Consider the following 17,961-nt stretch of genomic DNA (forward strand, 5'->3'; position numbering starts at 1 on the left):
TTGTCTACACAATCCGATATAGTATGTGTGGGAGAAAGTAAAAGATGGAGACGGAGAGGATAGCGACTAACTCGGCGTAATTATAGAGACCGCAAATTAGAGAGGATTGGAGGAGTTGTTCCCCAGCAGTTACTTGGGTTTTGGCTTTTCGCCATTGGAGTTCTCATTTTCCATGGTAATCTGTAAATAGGCAGAGAAGTTTTGAGCGATCTTTCAAGGTTTCGCTCAATTGTTAATAAAGTAAGCCCTTGAAGAGTTAAATTAGCTAATAATGTTCTTCTTTGTCTCCCACATTATTATTTATAGCAGAAGGAAAGGATTTTTATGATATTGATATTCACGTGCAAAAGGAATTGTAATTAAAAGTCTTGATCTTTCTTGCTTGGGCTGTTGAGGTGGAGATCTCTTTAGATTTTATTTTTTGTTCGAGTAACTGAATAGCTGATGTATGGAAATTGGTGTATGTCTTGGATCAATGCACAACGACCAATATGAATGAATGAAGCCTTTGTTTAGTTAGATGGGAAAGCTGATCAGTTAGGGGGTTGTGACCATATGGCTCTTGTCCACTCCATATCCCGAAACATCCCCTCTGCCTATAATAGAAAAGTTGGTTGCTTTTTAGGTTCTAATCAGTAATCACCACCCACCCACCACATGTTTGTTGAGAGACCCCACTCAACCTGCTTAACATTAGATACTTGTTAATCTCTCTTATGTGATACAATCTCCTGTGGGACCTGTAGAATCAACTACCTTTTGTCCATAGCATTTGGGGCATGATCAGGAAGGCATGGGACCATTTGAAACTGTGATAGTGAGGCTGAGGAGGTGAGGACAGAGGAGAGCTCAATTAGTTTTTTTGAGTGTTGGCCTGGTTTCGTAACTCATGATCTCATCTTAATGCCATGCTGTGTCTTCCTAAAATCATTGGGTATATACTGATTACCGAGGATTTGGGGATAACAAGCAAAGGGCTTGGTTTATGTGAGAGTTTTATAAGCCAGATCCTATGTAGGCTTCCATGGACCATTACTTGAAGGGTAATGATGCTGAGTTTCGAACCTATTTTGTAATTTAAGTTAGAGAATCACTTGGGCTCTACCAGTGAAGCATTTATATTCACTATTGATGACTGTAATTACGATGGATATGAGTGGCATTAACTGGTTACTAGTGATGTACTCCAGAGTAATGCCTTTAACTACCTTTTTTTGTAGCCTCAATGGTTTGATCTGTGAATCAATTATTGCAGAAACTTACAGGGAAGAAAGCTGTTCCGATCCCATATCAATCCAATGCAGCCGAAAAATATCACTGTCCATCAGAAGTGTGAAACTAAATCCTGAGCATAGGAATCAGAGAGCGGCATGGGAGAACTGAGAACATGTTTCTCTACAAAATATTGCCAATGGATATTAGGAAGGCACTGACACGCACCTAACATCACATTAGCACGAGAAAAGAAGAAGGTTTTTATATGTTAAAGGTTCACAAAGAGACAGATTACACTCTCCCTTCTCTCTTTAGAAAGTCTTTACACTCTTTTAAAGGTAGACCATCTCACTGTGAGTAGCTGCTTTAGCTTTATTTGCTCTTTTGGTAGCCACACAACCCAAAAAGACTAATAGATGGAGATTACAAGAGGGAGTTGGGGAGTGTAGAAAATGCAGACAGCCATCATACTGGCAATTGATAATTGCATGCAATGTTGAGCTTCATTCTACTTTTATCACTTTCCTCTCTCTTTCTCTCTCCCTCTCAGAGACCTTGAGAATGTTTCCTGGTCCTCTTGAGCTTAAAGTAAGATTTGAGCATACCATCTTCTGGTTTACCAAATTAGCAAATACCCCAGTCCCACACACAGTTATGGAGTAATGAAACTGCTGGTGGGTCATCCTAATGTTGATGCTATGCGTTCTTTTCCATTATTGAATGAATTGAAAGAGACAATGGTGATAGGTAGAGGTGTGGGTTCCTGTCCATCACACATTAGGAAGGAGGCTCACCTCTAAATTCTGACAAGTAAAAATAAAGGTGGGCCACCTAGTGGTCTGCCTTCTAATGTGTGGTGAAGTGTGAGAGGAACACAAACCCCTATTTGTTAGGGTAGATGATTCGGACTCACACCAGCTGTTGTGTTGTAGCAGTCATGTTTTGGGTTGGGGAAGGTTGTCAAGGTTCCATGATTCCATTTGTGATTTGTGTGTATGTGTGGAATTAGAAAACTGGAATAATACATTAAGGCAAACTAGTTCAAGACCACAAGAGGTAATGATAGCTTAAAAAGATCACAAGAAGTTTAGAGGTTTGTAGGATTGATGAGTTACATCAGGGGCATACCGAGTCTTGAGGTTTTCTGTTTTTTCCCTTCTTATTTTCCAAATGGATTTAGTTACTATCATGACAAAGTTTTAGCCTGTTTTCACCTAAAAATAAATTAAGTTCTGGGACTGCCCAGTGGAAATTTCTCTTCAGGAGAAGGCCTTCCAGGATTAAGCATGGATGAGTACTATAATTTAGACACGATTCAAATATGCTTCAGTTCCACCCAAGAGACATGGATTGAGTGCTACAGAGACTTTAATGATGGATGACAAGGATTTGAATCAGTAGTTTCCTTGAAAAACTTGCTTGTTACCAAGAAAGGGAATGGAAGGTACCTAGGATCAAGAGATATGAGCAGAAGATGAAGAATAAGATGCTTCTCCAAGGAGTAAATGAGAATGTTGAGAAGGCTGGCATGAAGAATAAGTCAAAGGTTGGTGATCTTGTAACAGCTTCAACAATAGGTTCCAAGGAGCAGGAGGAAGCACTGGAACTACACGTTGAAGTGGGTAGATCCAAGGGAGTTAGGAGAAGGCGCCAGCATACTGAACTTAAACCAGCCCATCTAAGGCTTATAGCATATGGAAAGATCAAACCAAAATCTGAAAGTAAGAAAAAGCATTGATAAGAGCAACAATTTACCCACGAAGCAGGTAATCTCAGAAGTGAACTTCTGCTTCTTTTTAAGATATTGGTTGATTTTGTAACTCTACCTGGGTGCTATGGATTAGACTGCGTCAAAGTTTATTGCTGATAAAGCTTTCTTATAATATGCAGGTCCTTGAAGACTATTTAGGAGCTTTTGAACATCTGAGGTGCTGATGCTTGTCTATTTATTCTTTTGTACAAGTAGGTGTCTGGCATAATCTTGCTAGTTATGCTTAGTAAGCAAAATTCAAGAAACATTTGTTTTCTCTGTGTTGCTGCTATTGATGCAACTCATTACCACTTTATGGGCTTGTTTGCCTTCTGAACTAACTGTTGGAACTTCTTCAGTGCATGCTAGTTTTTTTCCTAATGTAATTGAACCTGGGAATACATAAATCAATGTGCTAGGATTTCAAACTTTACATGTCTATCTTACAGCAGGGAGAGAAATTTAGCTTGGTTTTAGCTTTTTGCTTTTGGGGTGGGGGAAGGAGTTTCATTGATCTTCCAATGGATGATTGGATTCTATAATTTGCAATCATTACAGGTTGAGCTGTATCCTGAACCGGTTGGACCAGTCAAAAAAATCAAACTAGTTGCCTGAACAGAATCTGAGGTATTGTTATCTGGTAACTCGGCACCATCAGGCTCATTATATTTTTTTCAGTTAAACTTGGGGCTCCAATCACCTAAAGGTGGTCATCAAATGGCCTTTGCTGCTCTTGTTTTCATAATCACAAGGAAACTGTATGGCACTCATTCCTTTCCTGTGAGTGGGCCAAACACATCTGGTTTGCTTGTACTCTTGGCCTTCGCACTGAATTTCTTATTGCATCTTCTTTCACAGAGTTATGTTCTCAACTTGGACACAGTTTGCATTGGGAATTTGGTACCCTTGAAGGGTTTTCAGTATCATTATGATATCTTCTTCATATATTTGGCAAATGAGGAACCAGGTTCTCTCTGGCAATATGAAACCTGACCCAAGTAGGCCTCAGTACTATTAATTTTTTGTTCTATCAGGTTATGGATGAATCTGCCTCTCAACATACCAATGGCACCTCTTCTAATTACCCTCACGTCTCACCCTTTGACCCCCCCCCCCCCCATCATGGTCTTTACTAACAGAAACTACCCTTGTTATTGCAGGAATCCATGCTCAGTCGGGGGGGGGCAGGTCCTGGGGTAGCAAGGATGTGCAACATACCGGGCCGGGCTCGGGCATGGAATTCACAAGTGCATCCAGTTTTGATTGGAGTGTTTGGTTACTTGAAACTGATACTGCATTGCCGTTGAACCTGGTCCCTAGATTACTACTTATAGCTACTAATTTCGTCTCATGTTAAGTATAGGCAGCATCCTAATTTTGTCTCTAGATCTGGATAGGTTAACTCAACAGACTTGAGCTCAGTTTGTTTTGTATCTTTGACTTTAATTAAGTTTTAACTTTTCTATCATCAAAAGAAAAGAAAAAAAAAATGTTCTACAGAGAAATGCCTTTACCTGCCTTTTTGCCGGTGGGTTGTCATCTAAATGTTAGTGCTATGCATTCTTCTCCATTATTGAATGAATTGAAAGATACAATGATGCTCCAGCTGTTGTGCTGTTGTAGAATTTTTTTAGGGGTGTCAATGGTCCTGGTTGGCTCAGGTCAGTTTAAACTCAAACTTAGGGACCTAAAACCCTAAACCCGAACTCTATCCAACTTTGTAAGGGTTTGAGAACCCCAAATGCAAACTTTAACTTGTTAGGATTCTTTTGAACTCAACTCGCCTTGATTTATCCTAATAGGGTAGAGTTAACACCGATTTTTTTTTTTTGGGTAGAGTTAACACCGATTTACCCTGAGCTGGTCATGATTCTTAACCCTGAAAAGAGAACAAAATGAATGGATTAATGGCACCAAGGAGATTTAAACTCCGGATCTCTTAGTTACAATAATGTGTGCCAAATACGCTAATCCATTGAGGTGTTTAGTTGGATACTTGGTTAATTAAGTATTCAAACTCAATTTATATATAATTCAGATTTGACTAAATTAACACAGTCCCATGGTCTTTGTTGGGGGTTGAGCTTCAATGTTGCGCAATTAATGCGCACCACTGAGTTACCTATGGTCCAGATCTGTTTTGGTTTTCATTTTTATTTTTTATACTTTTTTGAGCTGCACCACCGAAATCCAAAAAGAAAAAACAAAAAACAAAAAACAAAAACGGGTGATCGAGCACAACTTTACATCTGGACCGTAGGCAGCTCAGTGCTGCTCACTAAAGCCAAACGCCTCGGTTGGCGTTAGGACTAAACCTGAACTGTACCTAACCCTGCCACAGAGCAAGATATTTTGTGACCCAAATCTGATTAAAAAAAAAAAGGCCGGGCTCAGAGCGGGGTTTGGCCGATTGGGCTGACAGGGTTTTGTTGACCCCGTTATAAAAATTTGTTTGGTGATTTGAATGGGAACAGACCCAGCCCAGCCCAGCCCAGCCCAGCCCACGTGTACCCAAATAGCACGCGAAAGACCAATTAGGAGTCTCAGACCGGAATATCATTCCACGGGAAAAATCCATCGGCACCAGCTAGGGTTTAGGGTTTTGAAACGTTTGGGTTTCGTGCGGATCAAGAGAAGGTTGGAAACGAAAATAGGACGATAGGGAGAGGGAGCTTGAGCTTTCGAACACACGCGTCTACAAGAAAAAAGTCAAAAACTCCAAGCCTTCCTTCTTCCCATCTCACTACCTGAGGTTTCACTGAACAAATCAAAGCTGATCTTCCTTCGGCGAGTGTGAAAGGCAAAAATGGGCAGCAGCCAAGCAGCGGTGTCGTTCTTAACCAATATAGCAAGAGCGGCGTTCGGTTTGGGCGCCGGCGCAACCCTTCTGAATTCAGCCCTCTTTACTGTCGACGGAGGCCAACGAGCTGTCCTCTTCGATCGATTCAGGGGAGTTTTGGACGAAACTGTGGGAGAAGGAACCCATTTCTTGATTCCATGGTTGCAGAAACCCTACATCTTCGACATTCGTACTCGTCCCCACACCTTCTCATCCATTTCAGGCACCAAAGATCTTCAGATGGTCAATCTCACTCTCCGGGTTCTCTCTCGCCCTGCTGTCCCAGAACTTCCAACCATTTTCAAGACACTGGGTCTCGAATACGACGAGAAGGTCCTTCCTTCAATTGGTAACGAAGTTCTTAAATCAGTTGTTGCCCAATTTAATGCTGACCAGCTTCTCACTGAGCGTCCCCATGTTTCTGCCCTTGTCCGCGAGAGCTTGATTCGTCGCGCTAAGGACTTCAATATTGACCTTGATGATGTTGCCATCACTCACCTCTCGTACGGCGCAGAGTTCTCCAAGGCCGTCGAGCAGAAGCAGGTGGCCCAGCAGGAAGCTGAGCGGTCCAAGTTCATTGTGGCCAAGGCCGAACAGGAGAGGAGAGCTGCCATTATTAGAGCAGAGGGAGAGAGCGAGTCTGCTAAGTTGATCTCCGATGCCACCGCAGCTTCTGGGGGTAGCTTGATTGAGCTGAGGAGAATTGAGGCTTCTAGGGAGATTGCTGCCACCTTGGCCAGGTCTCCCAACATTGCTTACCTTCCTGGTGGCAATAACATGCTTCTTGGCCTCAACCCTTCTTTGACTCCTGGCCGTTGATGATCATGGTGCGGGAATACACTCTCTTCCCATTACTTTTTTTTTTTTTTTTTTTTTTTCAGGATGGTTGTCGTCGGAGACTTTTTCATTTTTGGTTTGGTAGAAGATAGAAGATGCGTAAAAAGAAAAAATTACATTCAGTTGATTACCCTTGCTAAAATTAATTCTCTTTGCACTTTTCTAAATTATTTACTGCATAACAACTGCTAGGTAGGTCGATTTCAATTCCAATGGGGTTTAACAATGTTTTTAATTGGTGTACTTTAATCTGAATCTATTCTTGACATGTGAAGCAAAACAGTAATTGGGGAAGGCATCAAAGTGTAGATTCACCTCTTGTTTGATTGCAAATATATTTGGATTTCTTTAGGGGTGATTGGATGTTCTGTAGTAGTTTTACCCATCCATGTTCAGTCTATATGTAATTGGGTCATAGTTTTTGAGGACTCAAAGTGACCCGAGGCTGTGAAGTAGCGGTAAGTGTCCAGTATTTATTCCCCCACTCCTATATATCTAATATAGACAACTTAAGCACCAAGCAAACTAACAGGCTACTAGCAAAACCATCAGTTAATTATAAAATTAACACCTTCCATATTATATTTTAAGGTTAAACTTATTTTTCATAACCAACTAGCAGTAAAACTATCAGTAAATTATAAATTGAACAAGGAAGGTATTTCAGCTATTCAGTTCAATAATATTTTATGTATGACACTGGATAGGATCTAACATATAATTAACAATAAATCGGTGTAACTAAATCAGTATACGATAGTTTAAGATTCAATTAGAAGCATTATAAGTGCATTACAATAGTAAAAAGGTTAAGAATATAGTCTTTTATTTGATTACAAGGAGAAGAAGAAGAAAAAGAAAAACAGAAAAAGGCTCCCATCCAGCCTCCTGGCGTACCAAGGCATGGTGCTACCTATGTTAAATAAGGCATGCTATCATCTCTTCTCCTTGAAGGTGTCTGGAGATGCAGGCAATGCCTTGACAACTATGCCTTGGTTGTACCCAGTATGAACATCTAAAGAATCACCTTCAGTTTTAGAGTTTAGTGTAAGAATCAACATAAAATGATGCTCGCTAAATTATGGTTCCATCGATGAACAAGTTCTTAAGTAGATTTTGCACAAATATCATTTAGTCATAGTTGGCGATTTCTGGTGGCTCCATAGAAGTGCAGGTGCCTAAAAAATGCTCCAGAAACGAATGGAATGTATCTAATAAAATGGGGTGCAGTTTAGCATCAAATGAAGTAACAGGAAAACCTCAAGGTGCTAGGCTATAGAAGTTAGATTAAGGGTTCAGTCAGTCTAGTCTTGTGGATGCGGTATGTTAATTGGATAGAAGGTGACCATTTTATAATCCCAACAGTTGTCTTTTGCAGCTTTTATGAATTTTTGGTTAGTTGAGGGTGGGATTCATGAAATGCTTTGTAGGTGTGAACTTGGAGGATAAGCTTGAAGGTTTGCTTTGATGGCACTGAGGATCAAGAGTGAAGAAAATTTCTTTATTGTATTGGATGTTTTGGGTTAATATGCGGGATAAGCAGAAATGTGGGATGTTTAGAGGATTTTTCCATTGAGGAGTATTATATGGAAATCGTTTTCTACATTCTAGTTGGAACATTCATGAAATAGAAGCTGGCTGATTGGATGATGTGCTCTTTAACAGACTATGGTCTAGGCCGTCCTTATCTATAAATATTTTGAGGTTCTTGGAACATACCACTGGATCAAAGAAAGCAATAACCTTGGCTTCTAGAGCCTGCATGCCCGTGCACAAGCATCAACCCTGGGGTTAGTTTCATCTCTCTATGGGAGCTGCATGGTGTTTATGTATACTTTTGTCTAGGTGCAGGAGCAATGCTGGCCACAGCATTGGGTGGCGTTCTTTTCACCACAAATAAATACGGCAAGAGAGGTGAAGGATACCTTGTTCATATTCCATGGACTGAAAGATAGTGCTTTTATATGTTGGGATGGTCATTCATACTTCTCTTTGTGAAATCTTTCACATTCAATGAACAGCAAAGGATTTTCCTTGAAACGAAAATTTAGAGTGTCTTGTATATGGCTGTAAGAAAATAATGGTTCTGTATCAATTCATATTACAGTAAATTGCCAAATTCAGTGATGTATTTTTCTGGGCTTTTCACCTCTTAAGGTTGATTCTTTTGACTGATTGAAATTGATGATCAGGTTAATGACAGATTTTGTCAAAGAGGGTCATTTTGTAAGGTTGCATGCAGTTAGCTATTGATGAAGGCAATCTTGAATATGCTTAATTTTGAGTTCTGAATTGATTGTACGGGTCATAGGTTGAGTGTTAATCAGTTCACATCTGAACAACCAGCCCCTGAGTCCATGTTGTGTATCTACTGTGGAGCATGTGGCAGCTTTGCTTTTTTACTTGGGATTTATTTAAAACATTTAGTCTAGACTATATTGTGTTTTGAGTTGTTCAATTCTTGTTTTGAACTATTGAATTTGGTCCTAGTTACTTTCTTTTTTCGGATACCCTGGTTATCATGTCTAGTAATTTAGGAAGTACTCTAGAGTCATTGCTAAAACAAAAAGGATAGGGATGTTCAGTCTCAGAAAAAGGATTTGTATCAGCAGTAATGTGGTTTCTAACTGAACCTTTTAATTTATCCATAACTTTATAATTGAGCTCTCCTTGTACATGATCTTTTTTGCACTGATTGTTGTGTCATTAAAATTCTCTCTAGTTATGCACTAGCTCTGGCAATTCCATAGGTTAGAAAAAGGCACTCATGAAACCATATCATGAGTGCCCCTTTTCTAACCTAGGAATTGCCTGAGCTCTCCTTGTACCTTATCTTTTTTGCACTGATTGTTGTGTCATTAAAATTCTCTCTAGTTATGCACTAGCTCTGGCAATTCCTTAGGTTAGAAAAAGGCACTCATGAAGCCATATCATGATGGCCGTAACCTGGCTCATTCAAAATTCCTGTACATCCTTAATATGGTTGGAATTTTGTGTGGGTCCCTTTTTTCTAGACATTGACAATTATCTTTTTGGTTTTGGGGGTGGGAACCCCCCCCCCCCCTTTTCTTTTCTCCTGTATGAAGAGGTACAAAAATTTATTTCTCAGCTTTTTGGTTTCTTTAATATATGTAAATTAATTATAGATCAAATCTGTAGATCCGAGGGAGATTATACTGGCACATTATTTACCATGAATATTGCTTACATTTAGAAGAGGAGAGGTTGACACTAAAAGCGTTTGTGATTGCAATGGTCCGCAAGACCAACAGCAGATCTACTAGAGATTCCAGATGGAAGTTAGGATGATTAGACTTATTTGATATATGATACGTTGTCAAGTTTGAGCACTTTTTTTTTTTTCTTTTTTGGGATGATTTATGAATATCATAAACCCCAAGAAGGGGAAAGAAGGAAAATGTACAAAATGAGAGAGAGAGAGGGGAAGGTGGGGGGGGGGGGGAGAGAACCTAAAACCCAGGTAACTTCAATGAGCCTGTTCCTTGGGGTATCTATAACAGGTGGGGGATATGATGCAGTGTAGCCGAAACATAAGTTTGAGCACATACATTTTTTTCTTTTTGGAAAGAAACAACTGATGGTTCTGATTCGAGATCTTCTGTTGTGTGGCACCTCCTTCATCAGCAACTTTCTTTTCTATGCACATATAGATTCTTGGACACTCAAGAAGATGGTATGGTTGCAAAAGGAGTTTGCCATTTTTGAGATTAGGTTCAGCCAACTACTATTCCTAATTAAACAGTGGGCATCTTGATGATTGAAACTTTCTTTTCTTCTGCACATAAAGTGGACATCTGAGAAGATGTTGTGGTAGTGAAATGAGTTGGACATTTCTCAGATTAGGATTAGACAACTAAAATTCCAAATTAGAGAGCGGGGCACATAATGCTGTCAGAGGAATTTTTCCTATTCTTGGAGATTTGAGGTCTGCTGATGATATGGCTGATTAGTTGACTACAGTTGCTTCTAGGTTCAGAAGCCATAATTGGGGAAGCATCTATCTGCACCATGATAGAAACAGAAGTCAAGTAGAACAAGCTGATGTTTGGTGACTTCCTTTTCTTTTTCCATGGTGTTCTCTGAAATTCATTAATGGTCAAGTTCTGAATATGGGAGGGCTGTGTATTCATTTTACATCTGAATGTTCATCTTTATCTGCTACTTGTTTATGTCATTGCATTTTGATGAAGTTCTATTTCATGCATTGGTTGCAGGATTCACTAGCTGATTGAACCGTTGTTTTGCTTGGATCTATGGCATTGATGAGAAATCTTTATGCTTCACTTCCTCCATGGGATCTTTCTTGTGAACTATTTTGCATGTTTCATACTTACATTGTTTTCACTGTGGAACCTTTTTTTAGAGGTGAGAAAGACAGTGCCTGCAATTTGATCAGGTAACTCGTATTTGTTGTTTTGGATTCAGTCTTATAGTGGACCTTAAGATTTTGTTCTTGGAATAAACCACGAACACTATAGAACAAAGCTTTACAATCCTTTAAAAGTAGAGTTACCAGTATCGTACCTCCTTTTTTTGAAATTTTTTTATTTTTGCTGTTTGGGGGGCCAGTATCATATACACTTGCAAGCATTTAAAGAACAGTTGAGCATGTGTATGGAAAGGTTATATAGGGAGTACGACTCACGAATGGTTGATGTAACTTGAACATTAGAGGCTGCATGAGATCATTGGAATGGTCTTGTTGCTGATGCTTGCCTGCTTAATCTGGGAAAGGTGTTTTCTGGGTCTGTCGTGCCTGGTCCGCAGGAGAAAGAGATTTATCATCTCCTGGTTCATGGACATGCTTGGGAAGGTACCAGCGTCAAGTGTGGTATTTGATTTGCTTATACACAAGCTCAAATTTCTAGACGGGTATGTGCCACCATTGTTCTATAGTCATATAACACGATTAGTGTTTTGTGCATCGGGAGTAAGGGGGGTACGAGATTTTCTCATGTTCAAAACATACCGAGGGTTGACGAAGAGCCCAATAAATAAGGTACGGCAGAACATGTTTTGAAGAATTTTTCCTCTTTGACTTCTAACGATAGAACTGTATCCATTCCTTCTTTTTGGTAGAATTGCGTTTATTGAAAGAGTACAATTTTTAAGAATTTTTCACAAGTGATCCACTTTATTATAAGCTCTCTTTTACAGAAAAAGTGATCCATTTTAGTCGGGGGCAAAACTCCAAGCACCCCCTTACTTGTGCCAAAAACTACAAGTTTCTTATAACTAAATGATTATGTTAAATCACTCAAATTTTGAAAGTGAAATGATCATAATGGACTTAAAGGCAGCATATTGAACCAATTACCCTCTGTACTCAACCTCTAAGTTCTGCTTTCACCCATCTTTTTACACTCCCCGAAAACCAGCCACCATTGCTAAAAACTACCACACCCTCTCCCCTAGTGACCCCCAAATCAGAAAGAACCAAGAGTTGGGTATGCAATGAATGGTCCAAACCAGAAAAGTCTAGTTATGGATGTCAAATATAAAACCGATATACGCACAACGGTTCGTTAAATGCACCAAGTGGGAAGATTAATACAAAGAGCCAAAATTCAACCACAACCCAGGCTGAAGGATGGGATCAACTGCACCACATGCAGAGTGTTGCAACGAACATGAACACACAGAGCAGCACACCTCTGAGCCTTGCCCAACCCTCACCTAACCCCGAATAGCTCACAAAGGAATACTCTCTGATGATGTCCCACCTGCAATTGTAAGGACAACATGTCCCCTGGCATCCCGTTCAATACATCCATTGCTACCACCGTTACCACGAGTTGAACCATTCGGTATTGACTGCCAACCATCTGTCCTACCGGGGAAACCGACGATGAACAACAGGAATCGTATGTTTGAACACAGGTGAACGCCCCCAACGAGCAAAGAAATATTGATTATTGTCGGACGTCGGTATCATCCACAAGTGCAGCTCGCCACAAAATTGACATTGAACCCAAGTAATTACCTAACGGATAATGAGCTAAAGCTCTCTTCCAACACCGCAAGGCTGCCTAAAATTTATATTTCTCTCTTGTTAGAAAGCATAAACTCACACAACTAAAGTAAGTAGTGACCCACCCAACTTCAGCCCACCAAGTTCATGGCCACAATAACCAGGCCAATAACCATTAAGTGATAGCAGAGGCACCAAACCCCGTTAGAGAAGTAACCGTACTTTCATCTTCAGTCCGACACAAGACACGTTGGATTGGTGTTCAAACCCCGAGCCTTCAATCTGTCCAACGTGGGCAGTTTATGAACTGCAAGACAAGAGATGAATGCAAAACTCGGGTGCAACTTCTTTCCCCAAACCAACCACCACCATGCAACAGAACAGATGATGCTTCTCTCTTACTAGATCAACAGCCGATTGCATGGTGAAACACCCAATATTTCATCCCACATTCTTAAAGCAAGGCATCCACTCGGTCCTACCGCCACCAAGAGGAACCATCAAAGAACTCACGCAACTTCATTTATGGGTTTCTACCAAGTGCAGCAAGCCACTAGGGTGCCGTCCTCGGCTTAGAGAAACCACGGTAGCCAAGAGTCGTGCCACAAAAATGCATCCCCGCCAGTGCCAGAAATTAATTAAGATACATATCGCATTATTCTCAAAATGAGATTCTCATATAAAAGGATAAACCCTGTTCTGCATATCATACCAACATTATAAACCGACACAATTAACTACAGATACACATCAAGTCTCCAAAATGCATTTTTAATGTAAACCAAACCATAACCCCCACCACAAAAACCTATTAATAATAATAAAAACCTGTTCTGATTTATTCTAATCCATCATCATCTACTGCCAAACATATGACGGATATGACGGTCACGGTGAAACACACTTTAAAAAAGCACTGCAGAACAGACTTCTATCATTTCTTCGCACAGGTCTTGGACATGTGAAGGATCAAGTCCACCACACGAGAACTGCATAAAGAGAAGAAATCACATCATCAAAGACGCAAGGGATGAAGCCTTGCAACCGAGAAACAAGCTCAGTATACAAAAATGAAAATAGATGCACGCACTTAGATGGCACATATATAAAGCAACAAGGTCACTATTTCATGCGAATAGGAAAGCCATAACCTATAAAGAACAAAAAATTGTAATACCTGTAACCCCATTCGTTGTCGTACCAAGAGACCAGCTTCACAAAGTTGTCGTTCAGGGCAATTCCAGCCTTGGCATCAAAGATGCTCGACCTGAAAGAGATTTAAGCATAAAAACCGAAAAATTAACATAACTTGGCTTTATCCCAATTAATAATAGGATCAGCTACATGAAACTTGGCCTTTGGAATAGAGTCTAAAGCTATGTATGCTCTTCACATTCTCCAAAAAGGTCGTTTTAGGTAATGCTCTTAAACCGAAAAATGAATCCCAACTTCAAATCCATCCATCCATCCATAATCTCATCCCTCGCTAAAAAAAAATTGAAGATATCCTTACCTGCTGTCACCAATAAAGTCGGTGGACACCACATCATCCTCTGTGTATCCCAAGATTCCCTTCAAGTTACCCTCCGACTCTTCCCTGGGAGACCACACAAAACAAGTAATTTGAATAAAACAATGGTTAAAACCATCGATCTAGTAGAGGCAACAAAAGAAAACTAATGAGTCGAATCATTGGTAAAGCAAAATAAAATCAAGGACAGCAGGTACATACTTGATGGCAGCTTTGATTTTCTCATAGCTTGCAGCCTTCTCAAGCCTTACCGTGAGATCCACCACTGAGACATCAACGGTGGGAACTCGGAAGGCCATTCCGGTCAATTTCCCATTCAATTGTGGGAGAACCTTTCCAACAGCCTGCAGTATCACAGGGAATTAAAATCTGATAATCAATAAGCAAATAAATAAATTTTGTTTAGCCTATGACTCAGCTCATCCTTTTAATTAACAAAAGGTATTAATGTTCATCTCCAGGAGAAGGGAACTCCCAAAATACTATTCACTATTCATACCCAGAAAGACAGACATTAGAGACAAAAAAAAAAAAAAAACGTCACAGACGAAATAAAGCACCTAACAATTGGCTAATGACCAAACGTGGAACCATATGCAATGTCTACTACAGATAAAACTAATTAGTACTACAGAAGCTTTAAATACCTTAGCGGCTCCAGTGCTGCTGGGGATGATGTTGAAGGAAGCAGCTCTTCCTCCTCTCCAGTCCTTGCTTGATGGCCCATCTACAGTCTTCTGAGTGGCTGAATCGGGAGCATTTGCATTAGGACAGAATCAAATCAACCAAACACATTACTCTAAAATTCGCATAACAAATAGAATCCCAAATAGATGCCAGACAAACCTGTGATGGAGTGGACAGTGGTCATGAGACCTTCAACAATGCCAAATCTGTCATTGATAACCTGTCAAAAAGGTTGTCGGTAAGCCAACAACATAATTACAAATAACAAAAATAAGGAAAATAAAATTTAGAATGAAGGCCAGCAAAATAGAGAGCCAAGACCTTGGCCAAGGGAGCAAGACAATTTGTTGTGCAGCTAGCGTTGGAGACGATGTCGATGTCAGACTTGTATTCTTTCTCATTGACACCCATAACAAACATCGGGGCATCCTTGCTTGGGGCGGAAATGACAACCTTCTTGGCACCACCCTGCGTCAAACAACCTAGCCCTGTTAAATGGTTCTACTACAATATGGTAAATCAAGAAACAGAAATACTATTGCAACAAGTTTATACCTATGTCATAGGGCAGAAATGCGTCTAAATAATTCCCAAATAAAGTATAATAATAGCTAAACGGCAAGTTCAGCCAGCCATATTAAGGATTTCATACACCAGATTTGATTCAATACGAGTTAAGAGTTTATGAACCGATTTCAATTCCATCAAGATCATCACTAAAGGGGACACGGATAAAGCAAAAAAAGAGTCCACCAAACCTTCAAGTGGGCAGCAGCCTTCTCTTTGTCTGTAAACACTCCGGTGGACTCAACGACGTACTCAGCACCAGTCTCACCCCAAGGGATCTCTTCGGGGTTCCTGCAAATTTTACAAAAACCACACACACACAAGAATGAGAAAGGAAACCTTCGTTCAAAGCGTGGAAAAATAATGAATCAGAAAATGATGGATAATACCTGACACCGAAGACAGCCACTGGCTTCTCATCAAAGAGAAGTGTTTTCGAGTCCTTGACCTTGACGTCGTGATGCTTCCATTGGCCATGAACAGTATCATATTTGAACATATAGGTCTGCACAAGGCACCGCAAGGAATATATGATAAGAGAAACCAAATCTATCGGAGTCAGGCACAGCGTACTAAAATCTCCAATAAACCAACACTAGTTGATTGATCGGACCACAAAAAGTATTGTTAGTAAGAACGGGCACTTCGCTCCAAAACAAAGCATAGGAGATCAGTTCGGATATCAGTGATGAGCACCAGAACTTAAAAGTTAAAACAAAGAGACATTGATTTGAGGAGTGATGACAAAACCAGACGAATTGTATTTCAGATCACTTTTATCAAAAGACTGTGAAATGAGAAGTGATGACAAAACCAGACGATTCGCATACTTCAGATCACTTTTAACTATATCGGACTATATGAGTGCATAGTGTTACCATGTAATCAGTCGTGATGAAGGGATCATTAACAGCTACAAGCTCAATATCGTCCCTTTGAAGAGCAACTCGTGCAACCAAACGACCGATCCTTCCAAATCCTGCAAAAATAAGATTACAAGAAGGATCAAAAAGTTCCGTTGTCGAAAATTAAAGAGAAAGCATAAGATACTTAAGTGATGAACTAAGTACCATTGATTCCGACCTTGACCTTGGGAGAAGCTGAAAAACGAATCGACAGACAAAAAGAAGGAAGAAAAAAAAACACACAATTAGGTTGTTACGAACATTTGCAGAACAAAAAATTAAGTTCACAGAGTTGAGAGATTGATTTACCCATGACGATCTGTGAACCAGATAACGAAACAAATAATTGCAGACGAAGTTCGCAGAAGAGAGTGAATTGAGGAAGCAGAAATCTCAGAAGGGATTGATATAAAGGGAAAGGAAAGTAAGGTGAGGATAGAAAACTAGGGCTCTAACAGATTTGTTAGAAAAAGCAGTGGTTTTGGTTTCTGAGAAAAGCGGTGTTGAATGGAAGAGCCGGTAAAGCTCGTGCAGGTGTAGGTACACATGCACGGATCATCACCGTTGAAATCGAGGTGAGTCTCTTTGATTTTGAAATTTTGGATTTTCCAAGGAACGGAAGAGTCTGCCACCTGTCCTGTCCAATCATCTAGAAATTTTGAAAAATCAAAATCGGACGGAAAATTGGTTTTGAAAAAAATAAAATAAAAACTGGTAATCCAGTGTGCCCTTCTAGACGATTCCAGGGCATTTGTCTAAAAAGCATTACGCAACAGTTTCCAATGAATTAAAACCGTTTAAACCGCTGGTTAGTTAAACCGGGAACCGCCGCTGGTTTTGTGATGCGATTGTTTTGGTTTGGTTTCATGCGACATTAGGACGGCAGTAGACATCACTATATTTGACGGATTTTGATCACATAAATAAAGATAAAGTTCACCAATTTGGATAATTTTCTTTGAATGGAGGACCGCAAGGTGGTGGGTGATCTAGTGGTTTCAAGGTTTAAATCTCCTCCGTTGCTCTGTTACTTGCATTAAGTAGTTGGGTGCTATTTGGCTTGAGCATGGGCTCACTTTCAGCTTCTGTGAATCATGTTAAGCCTCTGGAGGGCTACTCTGTCGAGCCAATGCTTGCGCGAATAGTTCATATTTTATTCGGCTAATGTTTGTATAGATTGAACTCAAAAGTCCAAACATTGACTAACCAAATGTGCAAGGACAAAAAAATCCCTTTACAAGAGCACTTTTTACACTTTTCAATCAAGCAGCACCTTCAAATGAAAATTTATAATAAAAATTTAAGAAATGTGGGACCTACAATGGGACTTGTAGCCCCATACTCGTGGTCAGGAAGCATCTAAAGAGCACATCCGGGTCATTGATCGAGACTTAAGAGTCCTTTAGTGTAAATATTAAAAATTTAAGAAAAATAGTTCAATGGATCTCCACAATGGAGCACCTTGTGCTCTCCGTCAAGTGGAGGGATATAGACTTTCTCTATTCAATACATATGGTTGGAGAGGTCTTATGAAATTCTGATCGACATAAATAGTCTAGTAAAGAAGGAAGAAGAAAAAAATAAGAATAATAATATTTATTTTTTATTATTTTTTGGTAAGGAAACCAGTTAGATTTT

The 17,961-nt window shown here is 39.9% G+C and overlaps 2 protein-coding genes across 2 annotated transcripts; one reads left to right on the forward strand and one right to left on the reverse strand.

The window, feature by feature from the left end:
• Positions 1 to 5,524: 5,524 nt before the first annotated feature.
• LOC149020057 (prohibitin-3, mitochondrial) lies at positions 5,525 to 11,157 on the forward strand. Its single transcript, XM_089148083.1, has 2 exons — positions 5,525 to 6,631; positions 10,877 to 11,157. The coding sequence occupies exon 1, from the start codon at positions 5,772 to 5,774 to the stop codon at positions 6,621 to 6,623; it is 852 nt and encodes a 283-aa protein (XP_089004209.1). The 5' UTR covers positions 5,525 to 5,771; the 3' UTR covers positions 6,624 to 6,631; positions 10,877 to 11,157.
• A 2,131-nt stretch (positions 11,158 to 13,288) lies between these two features.
• Positions 13,289 to 16,796, reverse strand: LOC149020058 (glyceraldehyde-3-phosphate dehydrogenase 2, cytosolic-like). Its single transcript, XM_089148082.1, has 12 exons — positions 16,633 to 16,796; positions 16,489 to 16,518; positions 16,297 to 16,397; positions 15,808 to 15,923; positions 15,610 to 15,709; positions 15,173 to 15,319; positions 15,011 to 15,071; positions 14,812 to 14,909; positions 14,366 to 14,508; positions 14,147 to 14,230; positions 13,811 to 13,900; positions 13,289 to 13,622 (listed from the first exon to the last, which is right to left on the reverse strand). The coding sequence occupies exons 1-12, from the start codon at positions 16,634 to 16,636 to the stop codon at positions 13,568 to 13,570; spliced, it is 1,029 nt and encodes a 342-aa protein (XP_089004208.1). The 5' UTR covers positions 16,637 to 16,796; the 3' UTR covers positions 13,289 to 13,567.
• Positions 16,797 to 17,961: the final 1,165 nt, after the last annotated feature.

Source organism: Hakea prostrata, chromosome 3 (assembly GCF_041222555.1).
Source record: "Hakea prostrata isolate BN-2017 chromosome 3, UWA_Hpros_2, whole genome shotgun sequence".
Taxonomy (NCBI): Eukaryota; Viridiplantae; Streptophyta; class Magnoliopsida; order Proteales; family Proteaceae; genus Hakea; species Hakea prostrata.